Raw genomic sequence first — 21,067 nt, forward strand, 5'->3', positions numbered from 1 at the left:
GGTGGAGTGTGAGTAGAACTATACAGGGTGGAGTGTGAGTAGAACTATACAGGGTGGAGTGTGAGTAGTACTATACAGGGTGGAGTGTGAGTAGAACTATACAGGGTGGAGTGTGAGTAGAACTATACAGGGTGGAGTGTGAGTAGGACTATACAGGGTGGAGTGTGAGTAGAACTATACAGGGTGGAGTGTGAGTAGAACTATACAGGGTGGAGTGTGAGTAGAACTATACAGGGTGGAGTGTGAGTAGAACTATACAGGGTGGAGTGTGAGTAGGACTATACTATACTAGTAGACTATACAGGGTGGAGTGTGAGTAGGACTATACTATACTAGTAGACTATACAGGGTGGAGTGTGAGTAGGACTATACAGGGTGGAGTGTGAGTAGGACTATACAGGGTGGAGTGTGAGTAGAACTATACAGGGTGGAGTGTGAGTAGAACTATACAGGGTGGAGTGTGAGTAGAACTATACAGGGTGGAGTGTGAGTAGGACTATACTATACTAGTAGACTATACAGGGTGGAGTGTGAGTAGGACTATACTATACTAGTAGACTATACAGGGTGGAGTGTGAGTAGGACTATACAGGGTGGAGTGTGAGTAGAACTATACAGTGTGGAGTGTGAGTAGGATTATACAGGGTGGAGTGTGAGTAGAACTATACAGGGTGGAGTGTGAGTAGAACTATACAGGGTGGAGTGTGAGTAGGACTATACAGGGTGGAGTGTGAGTAGAACTATACAGGGTGGAGTGTGAGTAGGATTATACAGGGTGGAGTGTGAGTAGAACTATACAGGGTGGAGTGTGAGTAGAACTATACAGGGTGGAGTGTGAGTAGGACTATACAGGGTGGAGTGTGAGTAGAACTATACAGGGTGGAGTGTGAGTAGGACTATACAGGGTGGAGTGTGAGTAGGATTATACAGGGTGGAGTGTGAGTAGAACTATACAGGGTGGAGTGTGAGTAGAACTATACAGGGTGGAGTGTGAGTAGAACTATACAGGGTGGAGTGTGAGTAGAACTATACAGGGTGGAGTGTGAGTAGAACTATACAGGGTGGAGTGTGAGTAGAACTATACAGGGTGGAGTGTGAGTAGAACTATACAGGGTGGAGTGTGAGTAGAACTATACAGGGCTTTATAGAATACTGTATTATTCTGTAGGGGAATACAACAGAATAGTAGAATATACAACTAATGTGATCATCGTACACCTTTTAAAGCAAAGTAATCCCTAATGTGATTACATATACATTTTAAAGCAAAGTAATCCTTTCCCACTCTTATTCTCTACTCACTTCTTGCTCTCTTCTCTCGTTCTCTCTCGGTCACCCTCTTCCTCACCCTCCTCTCTTTCTCTTCTCTCTTTCTCTCTCTCGCCCTCTTCCTCACCCTCCTCCTCTCTTTCTCTCTCTCGCCCTCTTCCTCACCTTCCTCCTCTCTTTCTCTTCTCTCTTTCTCTCTCTCGCCCTCTTCCTCACCCTCCTCCTCTCTTTATCTCTCTCGCCCTCTTCCTCACCCTCCTCCTCTCTTTCTCTCTCTCACCCTCTTCCACACCATTCTCCACTCTCTCTCTCTCTCCCTCTCTCTCTCCTCTCATTCTCTCCTCTCTCTTCCTCCTCTCTCTTTCCCTTTCTCCACTTTGCTCCCTCCCTACTCCCCTCTTTCCTCCTCTCCTCCTCCCTCTCTACAGCGGAGTTGGAGAAGCAGAGAGGAGTGATGAGGCCTGTTGTGGCCGGGCCTGACGGTGGTGGTCCCAGCGGCGGCGTGAAGGCGGTGAACGGCATTCTGGGTAGGCCCAGTCTGGACGACAGCTATGCCTCTGCAGATGGACTCAAACGTACTGCGCTCAGCTCATCACTGAGAGACCTAGCAGACGCAGGTATGTACACACACACGCACTCACACACACACACACACACACACACACACACACACACACACACACACACACACACAATACTTGGGTGAAATACTTTATAATATGTAGGCCTACAGTAGGTAGCCTAGTGGTCAGAGTGTTGGACTAGTAACTGAAAGGATGCCAGATCAAATCCCCGAGATGACAAGGTAAAAATCTGTCGTTCTGCCCCTGAACAGGCAGTTAACCCACTGTTCCTAGGCCATCATTGAAAATAAGAATTTGTTCTTAACTGACTTGCCTAGTTTAAAAAAAGTTCAATACAATTGTTATAAATATAACCTTATCAAAAAATACCTTATGAATAGCTTTTCACTGGCAGTTTGTGTAATTGCTCACTTAAATATATCTAGACATCTACAATGCTGAATATCTTGTCTGTCATACATTCAGAGAAGAAATCAATAGAGTCCTCGACATGTGAAAACAAAGTGATTTGAAACAAACCGTTTGCCACAGAACAGTCATTCGGCAGGGCACTGTACAGACATTCTGCCTGAAGGTCAGAGCCAAGGCTTGCTGAGTTGTGAGGGAGTGAAATGTTAATTATAGATCAGGTCGTGCTCCACAGAAAGAGAGAGATGGCACAGTGCTAAGGAGCTGTTATTGCAGCAGGTTGACGTTTATAAATGGACTGAGTCTGGTCCTTGAGGCAGAACTGAGCGAATTTCCGTTAGATGGGCCCAGTTGTTAAGTCAAAATTGCCTATATGAATGATGAATGGCATTTTATTTTCGTGACAAAATCGCCATTTGGCAACCCAACCCTTATGGGATTAACTGACACAAAAGCGAACATTAGAATAATTCACTGTGGTAATTAAATGACCATTCTTCTTCCTGTGTTCTCTGCAGTGAACATCACATAAAGAGTGAAAATAAAATATATATGTTGTCACGTCCTTCCTTTTTTATGTCTCTATTTTAGTTTGGTCAGGGCGTGAGGCATTCTATGTTTGTGTTCTGTGTTTTCTATTTCTATGTGTTTGACCTGGTATGGTTCCCAATCAGAGGCAGCTGGCAATCATTGCCCATGATTGAGAACCATACTTAGGCAGCCTGTTTTCCCACTACGAGTTGTGGGTAGTTGTTTTGTGTTTTGTGTGAGTACCTGATGGAGTCTGCAAAAGACCTGAGACTGGGACGGAGATTTGTCTTCCAACAAGACAATGATCCAAAACATAAAGCAAAATCTACAATGGAATGGTTCAAAAATAAACATATCCAGGTGTTAGAATGGCCAAGTCAAAGTCCAGACCTGAGTCCAATCGAGAATCTGTGGAAAGAACTGAAAACTGCTGTTCACAAATGCTCTCCATCCAACCTCACTGAGCTCGAGCTGTTTTGCAAGGAGGAATGGGAAAAAATGTCAGTCTCTCGATGTGCAAAACTGATAGAGACATACCCCAAGCGACTTACAGCTGTAATCGCAGCAAAAGGTGGCGCTACAAAGTATTAACTTAAGGGGGCTGAATAATTCTGCACGCCCAATTTTTCAGTTTTTGATTTGTTAAAAAAGTTTGAAATATCCAATAAATGTCGTTCCACTTCATGATTGTGTCCCACTTGTTGTTGATTCTTCACAAAAAAAATACAGTTTTATATCTTTATGTTTGAAGCCTGAAATGTGGCAAAAGGTCGCAAAGTTCAAGGGGGCCGAATACTTTCGCAAGGCACTGTATATATATATATATATATAAAAACATAATAAATAGTATTTTCTTTTACTACTTTAGGGATATCATTTTTCTTTCAATAACCTGAAACTGAAGCTAACCTAGCGTAGTAAAAAATATTCATATATAGATATAAATATTCATACATAGATATAAATATTCATATATAGATGTATAAAATGAACAGAAGTCACTTGAATCGAGTCTGGCACAAAGAGAACATTCATGTGGGAGACAAGCCTATACACACTCTATATTCACACGTATGCCATTTAACACACAGAAGATGAATGTAATTTAATTATAGGTCGCCCTTAATTATTTTATTCCAGGCTTAATCAAAATATTTTGCAAATGGAAATACACATGTGACAAGAAAACATTTCAGTTTCCCCTCATGACTACATAATACCAGGGTATATCTGGTGGTCTGTCTCCTCATGACTACATAATACCAGGGTATATCTGGTGGTCTGTCTCCATAATACCAGGGTATATCTGGTGGTCTGTCTCCTCAGCTACATAATACCAGGGTATATCTGATGGTCTATCTCCTCATGACTACATAATACCAGGGTACATCTGATGGTCTGTCTCCATAATACCAAGGTATATCTGGTGGTCTGTCTCCTCATGACTACATAATACCAGGGTATATATGGTGGTCTGTCTCCTCATGACTACATAATATCAGGGTATATCTGATGGTCTGTCTCCTCAGCTACATAATACCAGGGTATATATGATGGTCTGTCTCCATAATACCAGGGTATATCTGATGGTCTGTCTCCTCAGCTACATAATACCAGGGTATATCTGATGGTCTATCTCCTCATGACTACATAATACCTGGGTATATCTGGTGGTCTGTCTCCTCATGACTACATAATACCAGGGTATATCTGATGGTCTGTCTCCATAATACCAGGGTATATCTGATGGTCTGTCTCCTCAGCTACATAATACCAGGGTATATCTGATGGTCTATCTCCTCAGCTACATAATACCAGGGTATATCTGATGGTCTATCTCCTCATGACTACATAATACCTGGGTATATCTGGTGGTCTGTCTCCTCATGACTACATAATACCAGGGTATATACCGTGGTCTGTCTCCTCATGACTACATAATACCAGGGTATATATGGTGGTCTGTCTCCTCAGCTACATAATACCAGGCTATATCTGATGGTCTATCTCCTCATGACTACATAATACCAGGGTATATTGGATGGTCTATCTCCTCATGACTACATAATACCAGGGTATATCTGGTGGTCTGCCTCCTCAGCTACATAATACCAGGGTATATCTGGTGGTCTGCCTCCTCAGCTACATAATACCAGGGTATATCTGGTGGTCTGTCTCCTCATGACTACATAATACCAGGGTATATCTGGTGGTCTGTCTCCTCATGACTACATAATACCAGGGTATATCTGGTGGTCTGTCTCCTCATGACTACATAATACCAGGGTATATATGGTGGTCTGTCTCCTCATGACTACATAATATCAGGGTATATCTGATGGTCTGTCTCCTCAGCTACATAATACCAGGGTATATATGATGGTCTGTCTCCATAATACCAGGGTATATCTGATGGTCTGTCTCCTCAGCTACATAATACCAGGGTATATCTGATGGTCTATCTCCTCATGACTACATAATACCTGGGTATATCTGGTGGTCTGTCTCCTCATGACTACATAATACCAGGGTATATCTGATGGTCTGTCTCCATAATACCAGGGTATATCTGATGGTCTGTCTCCTCAGCTACATAATACCAGGGTATATCTGATGGTCTATCTCCTCAGCTACATAATACCAGGGTATATCTGATGGTCTATCTCCTCATGACTACATAATACCTGGGTATATCTGGTGGTCTGTCTCCTCATGACTACATAATACCAGGGTATATACCGTGGTCTGTCTCCTCATGACTACATAATACCAGGGTATATATGGTGGTCTGTCTCCTCAGCTACATAATACCAGGCTATATCTGATGGTCTATCTCCTCATGACTACATAATACCAGGGTATATTGGATGGTCTATCTCCTCATGACTACATAATACCAGGGTATATCTGGTGGTCTGCCTCCTCAGCTACATAATACCAGGGTATATCTGGTGGTCTGCCTCCTCAGCTACATAATACCAGGGTATATCTGGTGGTCTGTCTCCTCATGACTACATAATACCAGGGTATATCTGGTGGTCTGTCTCCTCATGACTACATAATACCAGGGTATATCTGGTGGTCTGTCTCCATAATACCAGGGTATATCTGGTGGTCTGTCTCCTCATGACTACATAATACCAGGGTATATCTGGTGGTCTGTCTCCTCATGACTACATAATACCAGGGTATATCTGGTGGTCTGTCTCCATAATACCAGGGTATATCTGGTGGTCTGTCTCCTCATGACTACATAATACCAGGGTATATCTGGTGGTCTGTCTCCTCATGACTACATAATACCAGGGTATATCTGGTGGTCTGTCTCCACATGACTACATAATACCAGGGTATATCTGGTGGTCTGTCTCCTCAGCCAAATAATACCAGGGTATATCTGGTGGTCTGTCTCCACGTGGCTACATAATACCAGGGTATATCTGGTCTGTCTCCTCATGACTACATAATACCTGGGTATATCTGTGGGTCTGTCTCCTCATGACTACATAATACCAGGGTATATCTGGTGGTCTGTCTCCACAATACCAGGGTATATCTGGTGGTCTGTCTCCTCATGACTACATAATACCAGGGTATATCTGGTGATCTGTCTCCTAGTGACTACATAATACCAGGTTATATCTGGTGGTCTGTCTCCTCATGACTACATAATACCAGGGTATATCTGGTGGTCTGTCTCCTCATGACTACATAATACCAGGGTATATATGGTGGTCTGTCTCCTCATGACTACATAATACCAGGGTATATCTGGTGGTCTGTCTCCTCATGACTACATAATACCAGGGTATATCTATCTGGTGGTCTGTCTCCTCAGCTACATAATGCCAGGGTATATCTGGTGGTCTGTCTCCTCATGAATACATAATACCAGGGTATATCTGATGGTCTGTCTCCTCATGACTACAGAATACCAGGGTATATCTGGTGGTCTGTCTCCTCATGACTACATAATACCAGGGTATATCTGGTGATCTGTCTCCTCAGCTACATAATACCAGGGTATATCTGGTGGTCTGTCTCCTCATGACTACATAATACCAGGGTATATCTGGTGGTCTATCTCCTCATGAATACATAATACCAGGGTATATCTGGTGGTCTGTCTCCTCATGACTACATAATACCAGGGTATATCTGGTGGTCTGTCTCCATAATACCAGGGTATATCTGGTGGTCTGTCTCCTCAGCTACATAATACCAGGGTATATCTGATGGTCTATCTCCTCATGACTACATAATACCAGGGTACATCTGATGGTCTGTCTCCATAATACCAAGGTATATCTGGTGGTCTGTCTCCTCATGACTACATAATACCAGGGTATATATGGTGGTCTGTCTCCTCATGACTACATAATATCAGGGTATATCTGATGGTCTGTCTCCTCAGCTACATAATACCAGGGTATATATGATGGTCTGTCTCCATAATAACAGGGTATATCTGATGGTCTGTCTCATTAGCTACATAATACCAGGGTATATCTGATGGTCTATCTCCTCATGACTACATAATACCTGGGTATATCTGGTGGTCTGTCTCCTCATGACTACATAATACCAGGGTATATCTGATGGTCTGTCTCCATAATACCAGGGTATATCTGATGGTCTGTCTCCTCAGCTACATAATACCAGGGTATATCTGATGGTCTATCTCCTCAGCTACATAATACCAGGGTATATCTGATGGTCTATCTCCTCATGACTACATAATACCTGGGTATATCTGGTGGTCTGTCTCCTCATGACTACATAATACCAGGGTATATACCGTGGTCTGTCTCCTCATGACTACATAATACCAGGGTATATATGGTGGTCTGTCTCCTCAGCTAGATAATACCAGGCTATATCTGATGGTCTATCTCCTCATGACTACATAATACCAGGGTATATCGGATGGTCTATCTCCTCATGACTACATAATACCAGGGTATATCTGGTGGTCTGCCTCCTCAGCTACATAATACCAGGGTATATCTGGTGGTCTGCCTCCTCAGCTACATAATACCAGGGTATATCTGGTGGTCTGTCTCCTCATGACTACATAATACCAGGGTATATCTGGTGGTCTGTCTCCTCATGACTACATAATACCAGGGTATATCTGGTGGTCTGTCTCCATAATACCAGGGTATATCTGGTGGTCTGTCTCCTCATGACTACATAATACCAGGGTATATCTGGTGGTCTGTCTCCTCATGACTACATAATACCAGGGTATATCTGGTGGTCTGTCTCCACATGACTACATAATACCAGGGTATATCTGGTGGTCTGTCTCCTCAGCCAAATAATACCAGGGTATATCTGGTGGTCTGTCTCCACGTGGCTACATAATACCAGGGTATATCTGGTCTGTCTCCTCATGACTACATAATCAAATCAAATCAAATCAAATCAAATTTTATTTGTCACATACACATGGTTAGCAGATGTTAATGCGAGTGTAGCGAAATGCTTGTGCTTCTAGTTCCGACAATGCAGTAATAACAAGTAATCTAACTAACAATTCCAAAACTACTGTCTTGTACACAGTGTAAGGGGATAAAGAATATGTACATAAGGATATATGAATGAGTGATGGTACAGAGCAGCATAGGCAAGGTACAGTAGATGGTATCGGGTACAGTATGTACAAATGAGATGAGTATGTAAACAAAGTGGCATAGTATAGTATAAAGTGGCTAGTGATACAAGTATTACATAAGGATACCGTCGATGATATAGAGTACAGTATATACGTATGCATATGAGATGAATAATGTAGGGTAAGTAACATTTATATAAGGTAGCATTGTTTAAAGTGGCTAGTGATATATTTACATCATTTCCCATCAATTCCCATTATTAAAGTGGCTGGAGTTGAGTCAGTGTCAGTGTGTTGGCAGCAGCCACTCAATGTTAGTGGTGGCTGTTTAACAGTCTGATGGCCTTGAGATAGAAGCTGTTTTTCAGTCTCTCGGTCCCAGCTTTGATGCACCTGTACTGACCTCGCCTTCTGGATGATAGCGGGGTGAACAGGCAGTGGCTCGGGTGGTTGATGTCCTTGATGATCTTTATGGCCTTCCTGTGACATCGGGTGGTGTAGGTGTCCTGGAGGGCAGGTAGTTTGCCCCCGGTGATGCGTTGTGCAGACCTCACTACCCTCTGGAGAGCCTTACGGTTGAGGGCGGTGCAGTTGCCATACCAGGCGGTGATACAGCCCGCCAGGATGCTCTCGATTGTGCATCTGTAGAAGTTTGTGAGTGCTTTTGGTGACAAGCCGAATTTCTTCAGCCTCCTGAGGTTGAAGAGGCGCTGCTGCGCCTTCTTCACGATGCTGTCTGTGTGAGTGGACCAATTCAGTTTGTCTGTGATGTGTATGCCGAGGAACTTAAAACTTGCTACCCTCTCCACTACTGTTCCATCGATGTGGATAGGGGGGTGTTCCCTCTGCTGTTTCCTGAAGTCCACAATCATCTCCTTAGTTTTGTTGACGTTGAGTGTGAGGTTGTTTTCCTGACACCACACTCCGAGGGCCCTCACCTCCTCCCTGTAGGCCGTCTCATCGTTGTTGGTAATCAAGCCTACCACTGTTGTGTCGTCCGCAAACTTGATGATTGAGTTGGAGGCGTGCGTGGCCACGCAGTCGTGGGTGAACAGGGAGTACAGGAGAGGGCTCAGAACGCAACCTTGTGGGGCCCCAGTGTTGAGGATCAGCGGGGAGGAGATGTTGTTGCCTACCCTCACCACCTGGGGGCGGCCCGTCAGGAAGTCCAGTACCCAGTTGCACAGGGCGGGGTCGAGACCCAGGGTCTCGAGCTTGATGACGAGCTTGGAGGGTACTATGGTGTTGAATGCCGAGCTGTAGTCGATGAACAGCATTCTCACATAGGTATTCCTCTTGTCCAGATGGGTTAGGGCAGTGTGCAGTGTGGTTGAGATTGCATCGTCTGTAGACCTATTTGGGCGGTAAGCAAATTGGAGTGGGTCTAGGGTGTCAGGTAGGGTGGAGGTGATATGGTCCTTGACTAGTCTCTCAAAGCACTTCATGATGACGGATGTGAGTGCTACGGGGCGGTAGTCATTTAGCTCAGTTACCTTAGCTTTCTTGGGAACAGGAACAATGGTGGCCCTCTTGAAGCATGTGGGAACAGCAGACTGGTATAGGGATTGATTGAATATGTCCGTAAACACACCGGCCAGCTGGTCTGCGCATGCTCTGAGGGCGCGGCTGGGGATGCCATCTGGGCCTGCAGCCTTGCGAGGGTTAACACGTTTAAATGTCTTACTCACCTCGGCTGCAGTGAAGGAGAGACCGCATGTTTTCGTTGCAGGCCGTGTCAGTGGCACTGTATTGTCCTCAAAGCGGGCAAAAAAGTTATTTAGTCTGCCTGGGAGCAAGACATCCTGGTCCGTGACTGGGCTGGGTTTCTTCCTGTAGTCCGTGATTGACTGTAGACCCTGCCACATGCCTCTTGTGTCTGAGCCGTTGAATTGAGATTCTGTACTGGCGCTTAGCTTGTTTGATAGCCTTGCGGAGGGAATAGCTGCACTGTTTGTATTCGGTCATGTTACCAGACACCTTGCCCTGATTAAAAGCAGTGGTTCGCGCTTTCAGTTTCACACGAATGCTGCCATCAATCCACGGTTTCTGGTTAGGGAATGTTTTAATCGTTGCTATGGGAACGACATCTTCAACGCACGTTCTAATGAACTCGCACACCGAATCAGCGTATTCGTCAATGTTGTTATCTGACGCAATACGAAACATCTCCCAGTCCACGTGATGGAAGCAGTCTTGGAGTGTGGAGTCAGCTTGGTCGGACCAGCGTTGGACAGACCTCAGCGTGGGAGCCTCTTGTTTTAGTTTCTGTCTGTAGGCAGGGATCAACAAAATGGAGTCGTGGTCAGCTTTTCCGAAAGGGGGGCGGGGCAGGGCCTTATATGCGTCGCGGAAGTTAGAGTAACAATGGTCCAAGGTCTTTCCTCCCCTGGTTGCGCAATCGATATGCTGATAAAATTTGGGGAGTCTTGTTTTCAGATTAGCCTTGTTAAAATCCCCAGCTACAATGAATGCAGCCTCCGGATAAATTGTTTCCAGTTTGCAGAGAGTTAAATAAAGTTCGTTCAGAGCCATCGATGTGTCTGCTTGGGGGGGGATATATACGGCTGTGATTATAATCGAAGAGAATTCTCTTGGTAGATAATGCGGTCTACATTTGATTGTGAGGAATTCTAAATCAGGTGAACAGAAGGATTTGAGTTCCTGTATGTTTCTTTCATCGCACCATGTCACGTTAGTCATAAGGCATACGCCCCCGCCCCTCTTTTTACCAGAAAGATGTTTTTTCCTGTCTGCGCGATGCGTGGAGAAACCTGTTGGCTGCACCGCTTCGGATAGCGTCTCTCCAGTAAGCCACGTTTCCGTGAAGCAAAGAACGTTACAGTCTCTGATGTCCCTCTGGAATGCTACCCTTGCTCGGATTTCATCAACCTTGTTGTCAAGAGACTGGACATTGGCAAGAAGAATGCTAGGGAGTGGTGCGCGCTGTGCCCGTCTCCGGAGTCTGACCAGAAGACCGCCTCGTTTCCCTCTCTTTCGGAGTCGTTTTTTTGGGTCGCTGCATAGGATCCACTCCGTTGTCCTGTTTGTAAGGCAGAACACAGGATCCGCGTCGCGAAAAACATATTCTTGGTCGTACTGATGGTGAGTTGATGCTGATCTTATATTCAGTAGTTCTTCTCGACTGTATGTAATGAAACCTAAGATGACCTGGGGTACTAATGTAAGAAATAACACGTAAAAAAACAAAAAACTGCATAGTTTCCTAGGAACGCGAAGCGAGGCGGCCATCTCTGTCGGCGCCGGAAGTAATACCTGGGTATATCTGTGGGTCTGTCTCCTCATGACTACATAATACCAGGGTATATCTGGTGGTCTGTCTCCACAATACCAGGGTATATCTGGTGGTCTGTCTCCTCATGACTACATAATACTAGGGTATATCTGGTGATCTGTCTCCTAGTGACTACATAATACCAGGTTATATCTGGTGGTCTGTCTCCTCATGACTACATAATACCAGGGTATATCTGGTGGTCTGTCTCCTCATGACTACATAATACCAGGGTATATATGGTGGTCTGTCTCCTCATGACTACATAATACCAGGGTATATCTATCTGGTGGTCTGTCTCCTCAGCTACATAATGCCAGGGTATATCTGGTGGTCTGTCTCCTCAGCTACATAATGCCAGGGTATGTCTGGTGGTCTGTCTCCTCATGAATACATAATACCAGGGTATATCTGGTGGTTTGTCTCCTCATGACTACATAATACCAGGGTATAGCTGGTGGTCTGTCTCCTCATGACTACATAATACCAGGGTATATCTGGTAGTCTGTCTCCTCATGACTACATAATACCAGGGTATATCTGGTGGTCTGTCTCCATAATACCAGGGTATTTCTGGTGGTCTGTCTCCTCAGCTACATAATACCAGGGTATATCTGGTGGTCTGTCTCCACATGACTACATAATACCAGGGTATATCTGGTGGTCTGTCTCCTCAGCCAAATAATACCAGGGTATATCTGGTGGTCTGTCTCCTCGTGGCTACATAATACCAGGGTATATCTGGTCTGTCTCCTCAGCTACATAATACCAGGCTATATCTGATGGTCTATCTCCTCATGACTACATAATACCAGGGTATATCGGATGGTCTATCTCCTCATGACTACATAATACCAGGGTATATCTGGTGGTCTGCCTCCTCAGCTACATAATACCAGGGTATATCTGGTGGTCTGCCTCCTCAGCTACATAATACCAGGGTATATCTGGTGGTCTGTCTCCTCATGACTACATAATACCAGGGTATATCTGGTGGTCTGTCTCCTCATGACTACATAATACCAGGGTATATATGGTGGTCTGTCTCCATAATACCAGGGTATATCTGGTGGTCTGTCTCCTCATGACTACATAATACCAGGGTATATCTGGTGGTCTGTCTCCATAATACCAGGGTATATCTGGTGGTCTGTCTCCTCATGACTACATAATACCAGGGTTTATCTGGTGGTCTGTCTCCTCATGACTACATAATACCAGGGTATATCTGGTGGTCTGTCTCCACATGACTACATAATACCAGGGTATATCTGGTGGTCTGTCTCCTCAGCCAAATAATACCTGGGTATATCTGGTGGTCTGTCTCCACGTGGCTACATAATACCAGGGTATATCTGGTCTGTCTCCTCATGACTACATAATACCTGGGTATATCTGTGGGTCTGTCTCCTCATGACTACATAATACCAGGGAATATCTGGTGGTCTGTCTCCACAATACCAGGGTATATCTGGTGGTCTGTCTCCTCATGACTACATAATACCAGGGTATATCTGGTGATCTGTCTCCTAGTGACTACATAATACCAGGTTATATCTGGTGGTCTGTCTCCTCATGACTACATAATACCAGGGTATATCTGGTGGTCTGTCTCCTCATGACTACATAATACCAGGGTATATATGGTGGTCTGTCTCCTCATGACTACATAATACCAGGGTATATCTGGTGGTGTGTCTCCTCATGACTACATAATACCAGGGTATATCTATCTGGTGGTCTGTCTCCTCAGCTACATAATGCCAGGGTATATCTGGTGGTCTGTCTCCTCATGAATACATAATGCCAGGGTATATCTGGTGGTCTGTCTCCTCATGACTACAGAATACCAGGGTATATATGGTGGTCTGTCTCCTCAGCTATATAATACCAGCGTATATCTGATGGTCTGTCTCCTCATGACTACATAATACCAGGGTATATCTATCTGGTGGTCTGTCTCCTCAGCTACATAATGCCAGGGTATATCTGGTGGTCTGTCTCCTCAGCTACATAATGCCAGGGTATGTCTGGTGGTCTGTCTCCTCATGAATACATAATACCAGGGTATATCTGGTGGTTTGTCTCCTCATGACTACATAATACCAGGGTATATCTGGTGGTCTGTCTCCTCATGACTACATAATACCAGGGTATATCTGGTAGTCTGTCTCCTCATGACTACATAATACCAGGGTATATCTGGTGGTCTGTCTCCATAATACCAGGGTATTTCTGGTGGTCTGTCTCCTCAGCTACATAATACCAGGGTATATCTGGTGGTCTGTCTCCACATGACTACATAATACCAGGGTATATCTGGTGGTCTGTCTCCTCAGCCAAATAATACCAGGGTATATCTGGTGGTCTGTCTCCTCGTGGCTACATAATACCAGGGTATATCTGGTCTGTCTCCTCATGACTACATAATACCTGGGTATATCTGGTGGTCTGTCTCCACATGACTACATAATACCAGGGTATATCTGGTGGTCTGTCTCCACAATACCAGGGTATATCTTGTCTGTCTCCTCATGACTACATAATACCTGGGTATATCTGGTGGTCTGTCTCCTCATGACTACATAATACCAGGGTATATCTGGTGATCTGTCTCCTAGTGACTACATAATACCAGGTTATATCTTTTGGTCTGTCTCCTCATGACTACAAAATACCTGGGTATATCTGGTGGTCTGTCTCCTCATGACTACATAATACCAGGGTACATCTGGTGGTCTGTCTCCTCATGACTACATAATACCAGGGTATATCTGGTGGTCTGTCTCCTCATGACTACATAATACCAGGGTATATCTGGTGGTCTGTCTCCTCAGCTACATAATACCAGGGTATGTCTGGTGGTCTGTCTCCTCATGAATACATAATACCAGGGTATATCTGGTGGTCTGCCTCAGCTACATAATACCAGGGTATATCTGGTGGTCTGTCTCCTCATGAATAGTAGTTATCCACCTGCTGTCCTACAGGAGAACTGTAGTTATCCACCTGCTGTCCCAACAGGAGAACTGTAGTTATCCACCTGCTGTCCTACAGGAGAACTGTAGTTATCCACCTGCTGTCCCAACAGGAGAACTGTAGTTATCCACCTGCTGTCCTACAGGAGAACTGTAGTTATCCACCTGCTGTCCTACAGGAGAACTGTAGTTATCCACCTGCTGTCCCAACAGGAGAACTGTAGTTATCCACCTTCTGTCCTACAGGAGAACTGTAGTTATCCACCTGCTGTCCTACAGGAGAACTGTAGTTATCCACCTGCTGTCCTACAGGAGAACTGTAGTTATCCACCTGCTGTCCCAACAGGAGAACTGTAGTTATCCACCTGCTGTCTTACAGGAGAACTGTAGTTATCCACCTGCTGTCCCAACAGGAGAACTGTAGTTATCCACCTGCTGTCCTACAGGAGAACTGTAGTTATCCACCTGCTGTCCTACAGGAGAACTGTAGTTATCCACCTTCTGTCCTACAGGAGAACTGTAGTTATCCACCTTCTGTCCTACAGGAGAACTGTAGTTATCCACCTGCTGTCCCAACAGGAGAACTGTAGTTATCCACCTGCTGTCCCAACAGGAGAACTGTAGTTATCCACCTTCTGTCCTACAGGAGAACTGTAGTTATCCACCTTCTGTCCTACAGGAGAACTGTAGTTATCCACCTGCTGTCCCAACAGCAGAACTGTAGTTATCCACCTGCTGTCCTACAGGAGAACTGTAGTTATCCACCTGCTGTCCCAACAGGAGAACTGTAGTTATCCACCTGCTGTCCCAACAGGAGAACTGTAGTTATCCACCTGCTGTCCTACAGGAGAACTGTAGTTATCCACCTGCTGTCCCAACAGGAGAACTGTAGTTATCCACCTTCTGTCCTACAGGAGAACTGTAGTTATCCACCTTCTGTCCTACAGGAGAACTGTAGTTATCCACCTGCTGTCCCAACAGGAGAACTGTAGTTATCCACCTGCTGTCCTACAGGAGAACTGTAGTTATCCACCTGCTGTCCTACAGGAGAACTGTAGTTATCCACCTTCTGTCCTACAGGAGAACTGTAGTTATCCACCTGCTGTCCCAACAGGAGAACTGTAGTTATCCACCTGCTGTCCTACAGGAGAACTGTAGTTATCCACCTGCTGTCCCAACAGGAGAACTGTAGTTATCCACCTGCTGTCCTACAGGAGAACTGTAGTTATCCACCTGCTGTCCCAACAGGAGAACTGTAGTTATCCACCTTCTGTCCTACAGGAGAACTGTAGTTATCCACCTTCTGTCCTACAGGAGAACTGTAGTTATCCACCTGCTGTCCCAACAGGAGAACTGTAGTTATCCACCTGCTGTCCTACAGGAGAACTGTAGTTATCCACCTGCTGTCCTACAGGAGAACTGTAGTTATCCACCTTCTGTCCTACAGGAGAACTGTAGTTATCCACCTGCTGTCCCAACAGGAGAACTGTAGTTATCCACCTGCTGTCCCAACAGGAGAACTGTAGTTATCCACCTGCTGTCCTACAGGAGAACTGTAGTTATCCACCTTCTGTCCTACAGGAGAACTGTAGTTATCCACCTGCTGTCCCAACAGGAGAACTGTAGTTATCCACCTGCTGTCCTACAGGAGAACTGTAGTTATCCACCTGCTGTCCTACAGGAGAACTGTAGTTATCCACCTTCTGTCCTACAGGAGAACTGTAGTTATCCACCTGCTGTCCTACAGGAGAACTGTAGTTATCCACCTGCTGTCCCAACAGGAGAACTGTAGTTATCCACCTTCTGTCCTACAGGAGAACTGTAGTTATCCACCTGCTGTCCTACAGGAGAACTGTAGTTATCCACCTGCTGTCCCAACAGCAGAACTGTAGTTTAGAGAGAAATAGTCCACATTAGAATCTCGTGTTAGTGTTCACTGATACAGCAACAATGCAGTCTACATGACACCACAATATATGACTTTTGTTATTCCTTGCTGGGTGCAGGAAAGCGGGGCCGCCGGAACAGTGTTGGCTCTCTGGACAGCACTATGGAAGTAAGTCTGCTAGTCTGGGGGGGGGGGGGGGTCAGTGTTGGTCTGCTAGTCTGATATAGAGGGGACAGGAGAAGGGGGGGGGGGAGGTCAGTGTTGGTCTGCTAGTCTGATATAGAGGGGACAGGAGAAGGGGGGGGGGGTCAGTGTTGGTCTGCTAGTCTGATATAGAGGGGATGGGGGGGGGGGGTCAGTGTTGGTCTGCTAGTCTGATATAGAGGGGACAGGAGAAGGGGGGGGGGGTCAGTGTTGGTCTGCTAGTCTGATATAGAGGGGATGGGGGGGAGGTCAGTGTTGGTCTGCTAGTCTGATATAGAGGGGACAGGAGAAGGGGGGGGGCAGTGTTGGTCTGCTAGTCTGATATAGAGGGGACAGGAGAAGGGGGGGGGGGGTGGTCAGTGTTGGTCTGCTAGTCTGATATAGAGGGGACAGGAGAAGGGGGGGGGGGGTCAGTGTTGGTCTGCTAGTCTGATATAGAGGGGACAGGAGAAGGGGGGGAGGTCAGTGTTGGTCTGCTAGTCTGATATAGAAGGGTTAGGGGGGGGTCAGTGTTGGTCTGCTAGTCTGATATAGAAGGGTTAGGGGGGGGTCAGTGTTGGTCTGCTAGTCTGATATAGAGTGGACAGGAGAAGGGGGGAGGTCAGTGTTGGTCTGCTAGTCTGATATAGAAGGGACAGGGGAGGGTCAGTGTTGGTCTGCTAGTCTGATATAGAGGGGACAGGAGAAGGGGGGGGGGGTCAGTGTTGGTCTGCTAGTCTGATATAGAAGGGTTAGGGGGGGGGTCAGTGTTGGTCTGCTAGTCTGATATAGAGGGGACAGGAGAAGGGGGGGGGCAGTGTTGGTCTGATATAGAGGGGACAGGAGAAGGGGGGGGAGGTCAGTGTTGGTCTGCTAGTCTGATATAGAAGGGACAGGGGAGGGTCAGTGTTGGTCTGCTAGTCTGATATAGAAGGGACAGGGAGGGGTGGGTTCCTCCCCAATCAAACTACCACTGCAATATGGCATGATGCTTCTGGATGTTTTCAATACCCTGCATGGTACTATTCACTACTGCTTGATATCGTGGTGGATTGAAAGGGCCTTACATGCATGTGTTTGCCTCACCAGTTGCTGATGGGATGGCAGTAACATAGATATGGCATGTCTTTTAGGCTGTTAACTTTATTGGTGTTATTTAACATCTGTCGTCAGTGTCGGAGGTGTGTGTTCTGTCCTTATAATGATGAAATAAAAACAGCACTTTACTGACCCTCCTCCCCTCTGTCTCTCTCTCCTCTCTCCCTCCTCCCCTCTGTCTCTCTCTCCTCTCTCCCTCCTCCCCTCTGTCTCTCTCTCCTCTCTCCCTCCTCCCCTCTGTCTCTCTCTCCTCTCTCTCCTCTCTCCCTCCTCCCCTCTGTCTCTCTCTCCTCTCTCTCCACTCTCCCTCCTCCCCTCCGTCTCTCTCTCCTCTGTCCCTCCTCCCCTCCGTCTCTCTCTCCTCTCTCCCTCCTCCCGTCTGTCTCTCTCTCCCTCCTCCCCTCTGTCTCTCTCTCCTCTCTCTCCTCTCTCCCTCCTCTCTCCCACCTCCCCTCTGTCTCTCTCTCTCCTCTCTCCCTCCTCCCTTCTGTCTCTATCTTCCCCTCCTCTTTTTCTCTCCTCATCTCTCATCTCTCTCTTCCTATCCTTCTCTGGTCAGGGCTCCATCATTAACAGTCCCAGGCCTCATCAGCGCCCCCACATGGCTGGGGGTGTAATGCCACCCGGCTGCTATGACATCCAAGACTACCGGCCTCACCACCCCATCCTGAGCCCCGGGACGGGGGTGGGGGGTGGGCCGGGGCTAAATCACAATACCGCTACTGGGACGACGGCACTGGGTCCCAGCAGCGGAGACCAAGGGGGGACGGGAGCCCTGGGGAGCGGGTCTGGAGGGGGAGGGGGCAGTGGAGGCTCCTTCCTGGGTTCCCTGTTTGGGAGCAAGCGCTCCAACACCAAGCCCCCTGGTCCTCTCCCCTCTCTCCCCCCTCTCCTCCCACCTGGGCTGCCACACTACCCTGCACCTGTCCCCCCGCCCACCACCGGCGGCCCGCCCCCACACTCCCCCTCCGCCCTCAGCAACTCCGACCCAGGAGGGCCCTCCAAGATCCAGGCCCTGCACGCCCAGTACTGCCACAACAGTACCGCAGGGCAGCAGCCTCCTCCATCCTACTACCATCACCACCACCGCTACCACGCCCAGACAGGGCCCGCTCCCAGTCAGCCCTCCTCCACCACCCAAGGGGCCCCTGGGCCTCATACCATCCACAGGGGCCCCCTGGTTGGGGTCCCCAAGCGGCCGGGCCCCGGTCCTGCTCCCTCCCAGCTGCAGCAGCATGGTGTACAGGGTCAGGGGGGGTTCTATACCAACATGGGTGTTTCTATGGGGGTAGGCTGCCCCCCTCCGCCCCTTTCTCCACATTCTCCTCACTCCCCGGGGCCCCCGACCCTCTACCACACACACTCCACTCACGGTCGAGGAGGAGGAGGAGGCGCCAAGATCCCTCTTACTCTCTCGCGCTCGCAGCCCCACCCTCACGCCCACACCCATGTCCCTCATCTTACCGCTCATTCCCACAACCACAGCCCCCATCCCGGCCTTTCCCTCAGCCCCCATCTCACCCAACACCCTCAGCACCAGACTCACTTCATCTTTGCCGCCCCGCCCCCACAGACCCCTTCCGCCCGGCACGTTCCACAGGCCGACGCCCACAGCCACGCCCAGTACCTCCCGCTCTCCTCCATACCCCCTCCCCCTCCTCACTCCCCTTTACCCCCTCCTTCCTCCCCTCACACCCCGCTTACCCCTCTCTCCCCCTACACCCTCCAGCTCCAGCCGCCCAGCCAGCCGCCCAGCCACCCACCCCAGCTCCAAGGAGGGCAGCAGGGGTCTGGCGGGGGCAACAGCAGCACGGGGTCGGGCAGCACCACCAGCTCCAAGTCCAAGCCTATCAACCGCATCAGCACGGTGGTGTGAGTGTCAGGAGACGCAACAACCCTCCCAGACACCAGGGGGCACCGCTCGTCAGACTGAGGTCGTCAGACCAGGACAACTACAGGTTTAAGAGGGGCCACGTCCAGGTCATCCAATATGGCCACCGGCGCTCTGGGAGAGGCAGGAGGAGGTGGGACTTGCTCAGGCTGTGTTACTTCCACCTCCGGTTTCCTCACAGATTCACATTCAGGTAGAGGAAGGGGAAGATACTAACTCACTGAAGAGGAAGATACTAACTCACTGAAGAGGTAGATACTAACTCACTGAAGAGGAAGATACTAACTCACTGAAGAGGAAGATACTAACTCACTGAAGAGGAAGATACTAACTCACTGAAGAGGAAGAGGAAGATACTAACTCACTGAAGAGGAAGACACTAACTCACTGAAGAGGAAGACACTAACTCACTGAAGAGGAAGAGGAAGACAATAACTCACTGAAGAGGAAGATACTAACTCACTGAAGAGGAAGATACTAACTCACTGAAGAGGAAGAGAAAGATACTAACTCACTGAAGAGGTAGAGAGGAAGAGGAAGATACTAACTCACTGAAGAGGAAGATGCTAACTCACTGAAGAGGAACAGGAAGATACTAACTCACTGAAGAGGTAGATACTAACTCACTGAAGAGGAAGATACTAACTCACTGAAGAGGAAGATACTAACTCACTGAAGAGGAAGATACTAACTCACTGAAGAGGAAGATACTAACTCACTGAAGAGGTAGAGCGGAAGAGGAAGATACTAACTCACTGAAGAGGAAGATACTAACTCACTGAAGAGGTAGAGAGGAAGAGGAAGATACTAACTCACTGAAGAGGTAGAGAGGAAGATACTAACTCACTGAAGAGGAAGAGAAAGATACTAACTCACTGAAGAGGTAGAGAGGAAGAGGAAGATACTAACTCACTGAAGAGGAAGATGCTAACTCACTGAAGAGGAACAGGAAGATACTAACTCACTGAAGAGGAAGATACTAACTCACTGAAGAGGAAGATACTAACTCACTGAAGAGGAAGATACTAACTCACTGAAGAGGTAGAGAGGAAGAGGAAGATACTAACTCACTGAAGAGGAAGATACTAACTCACTGAAGAGGTAGAGAGGAAGAGGAAGATACTAACTCACTGAAGAGGAAGATGCTAACTCACTGAAGAGGAACAGGAAGATACTAACTCACTGAAGAGGTAGAGAGGAAGAGGAAGATACTAACTCACTGAAGAGGAACAGGAAGATACTAACTCACTGAAGAGGAAGAGAGGAAGAGGAAGATACTAACTCACTGAAGAGGAAGAGAGGAATAGGAAGATACTAACTCACTGAAG

General features: G+C 47.1%; 1 protein-coding gene across 1 annotated transcript in view; it reads left to right on the plus strand.

The window, feature by feature from the left end:
- The window catches only part of LOC110491184 (IQ motif and SEC7 domain-containing protein 1), a 78,716-nt gene extending 58,126 nt beyond the window's left edge, over positions 1-20,590 (plus strand). The window contains exons 12-14 of the mRNA XM_090204042.1: positions 1,698-1,886; positions 16,686-16,735; positions 18,408-20,590. Coding sequence (XP_090060168.1) covers positions 1,698-1,886; positions 16,686-16,735; positions 18,408-19,724 — 1,556 coding nt within the window. The 3' untranslated portion in view covers positions 19,725-20,590. The remainder of the gene's footprint in view (positions 1-1,697; positions 1,887-16,685; positions 16,736-18,407) is intronic.
- Positions 20,591-21,067: the final 477 nt, after the last annotated feature.

Source organism: Oncorhynchus mykiss, chromosome 16 (assembly GCF_057628025.1).
Source record: "Oncorhynchus mykiss isolate SJ-2025 chromosome 16, ASM5762802v1, whole genome shotgun sequence".
Lineage (NCBI taxonomy): Eukaryota > Metazoa > Chordata > Actinopteri > Salmoniformes > Salmonidae > Oncorhynchus > Oncorhynchus mykiss.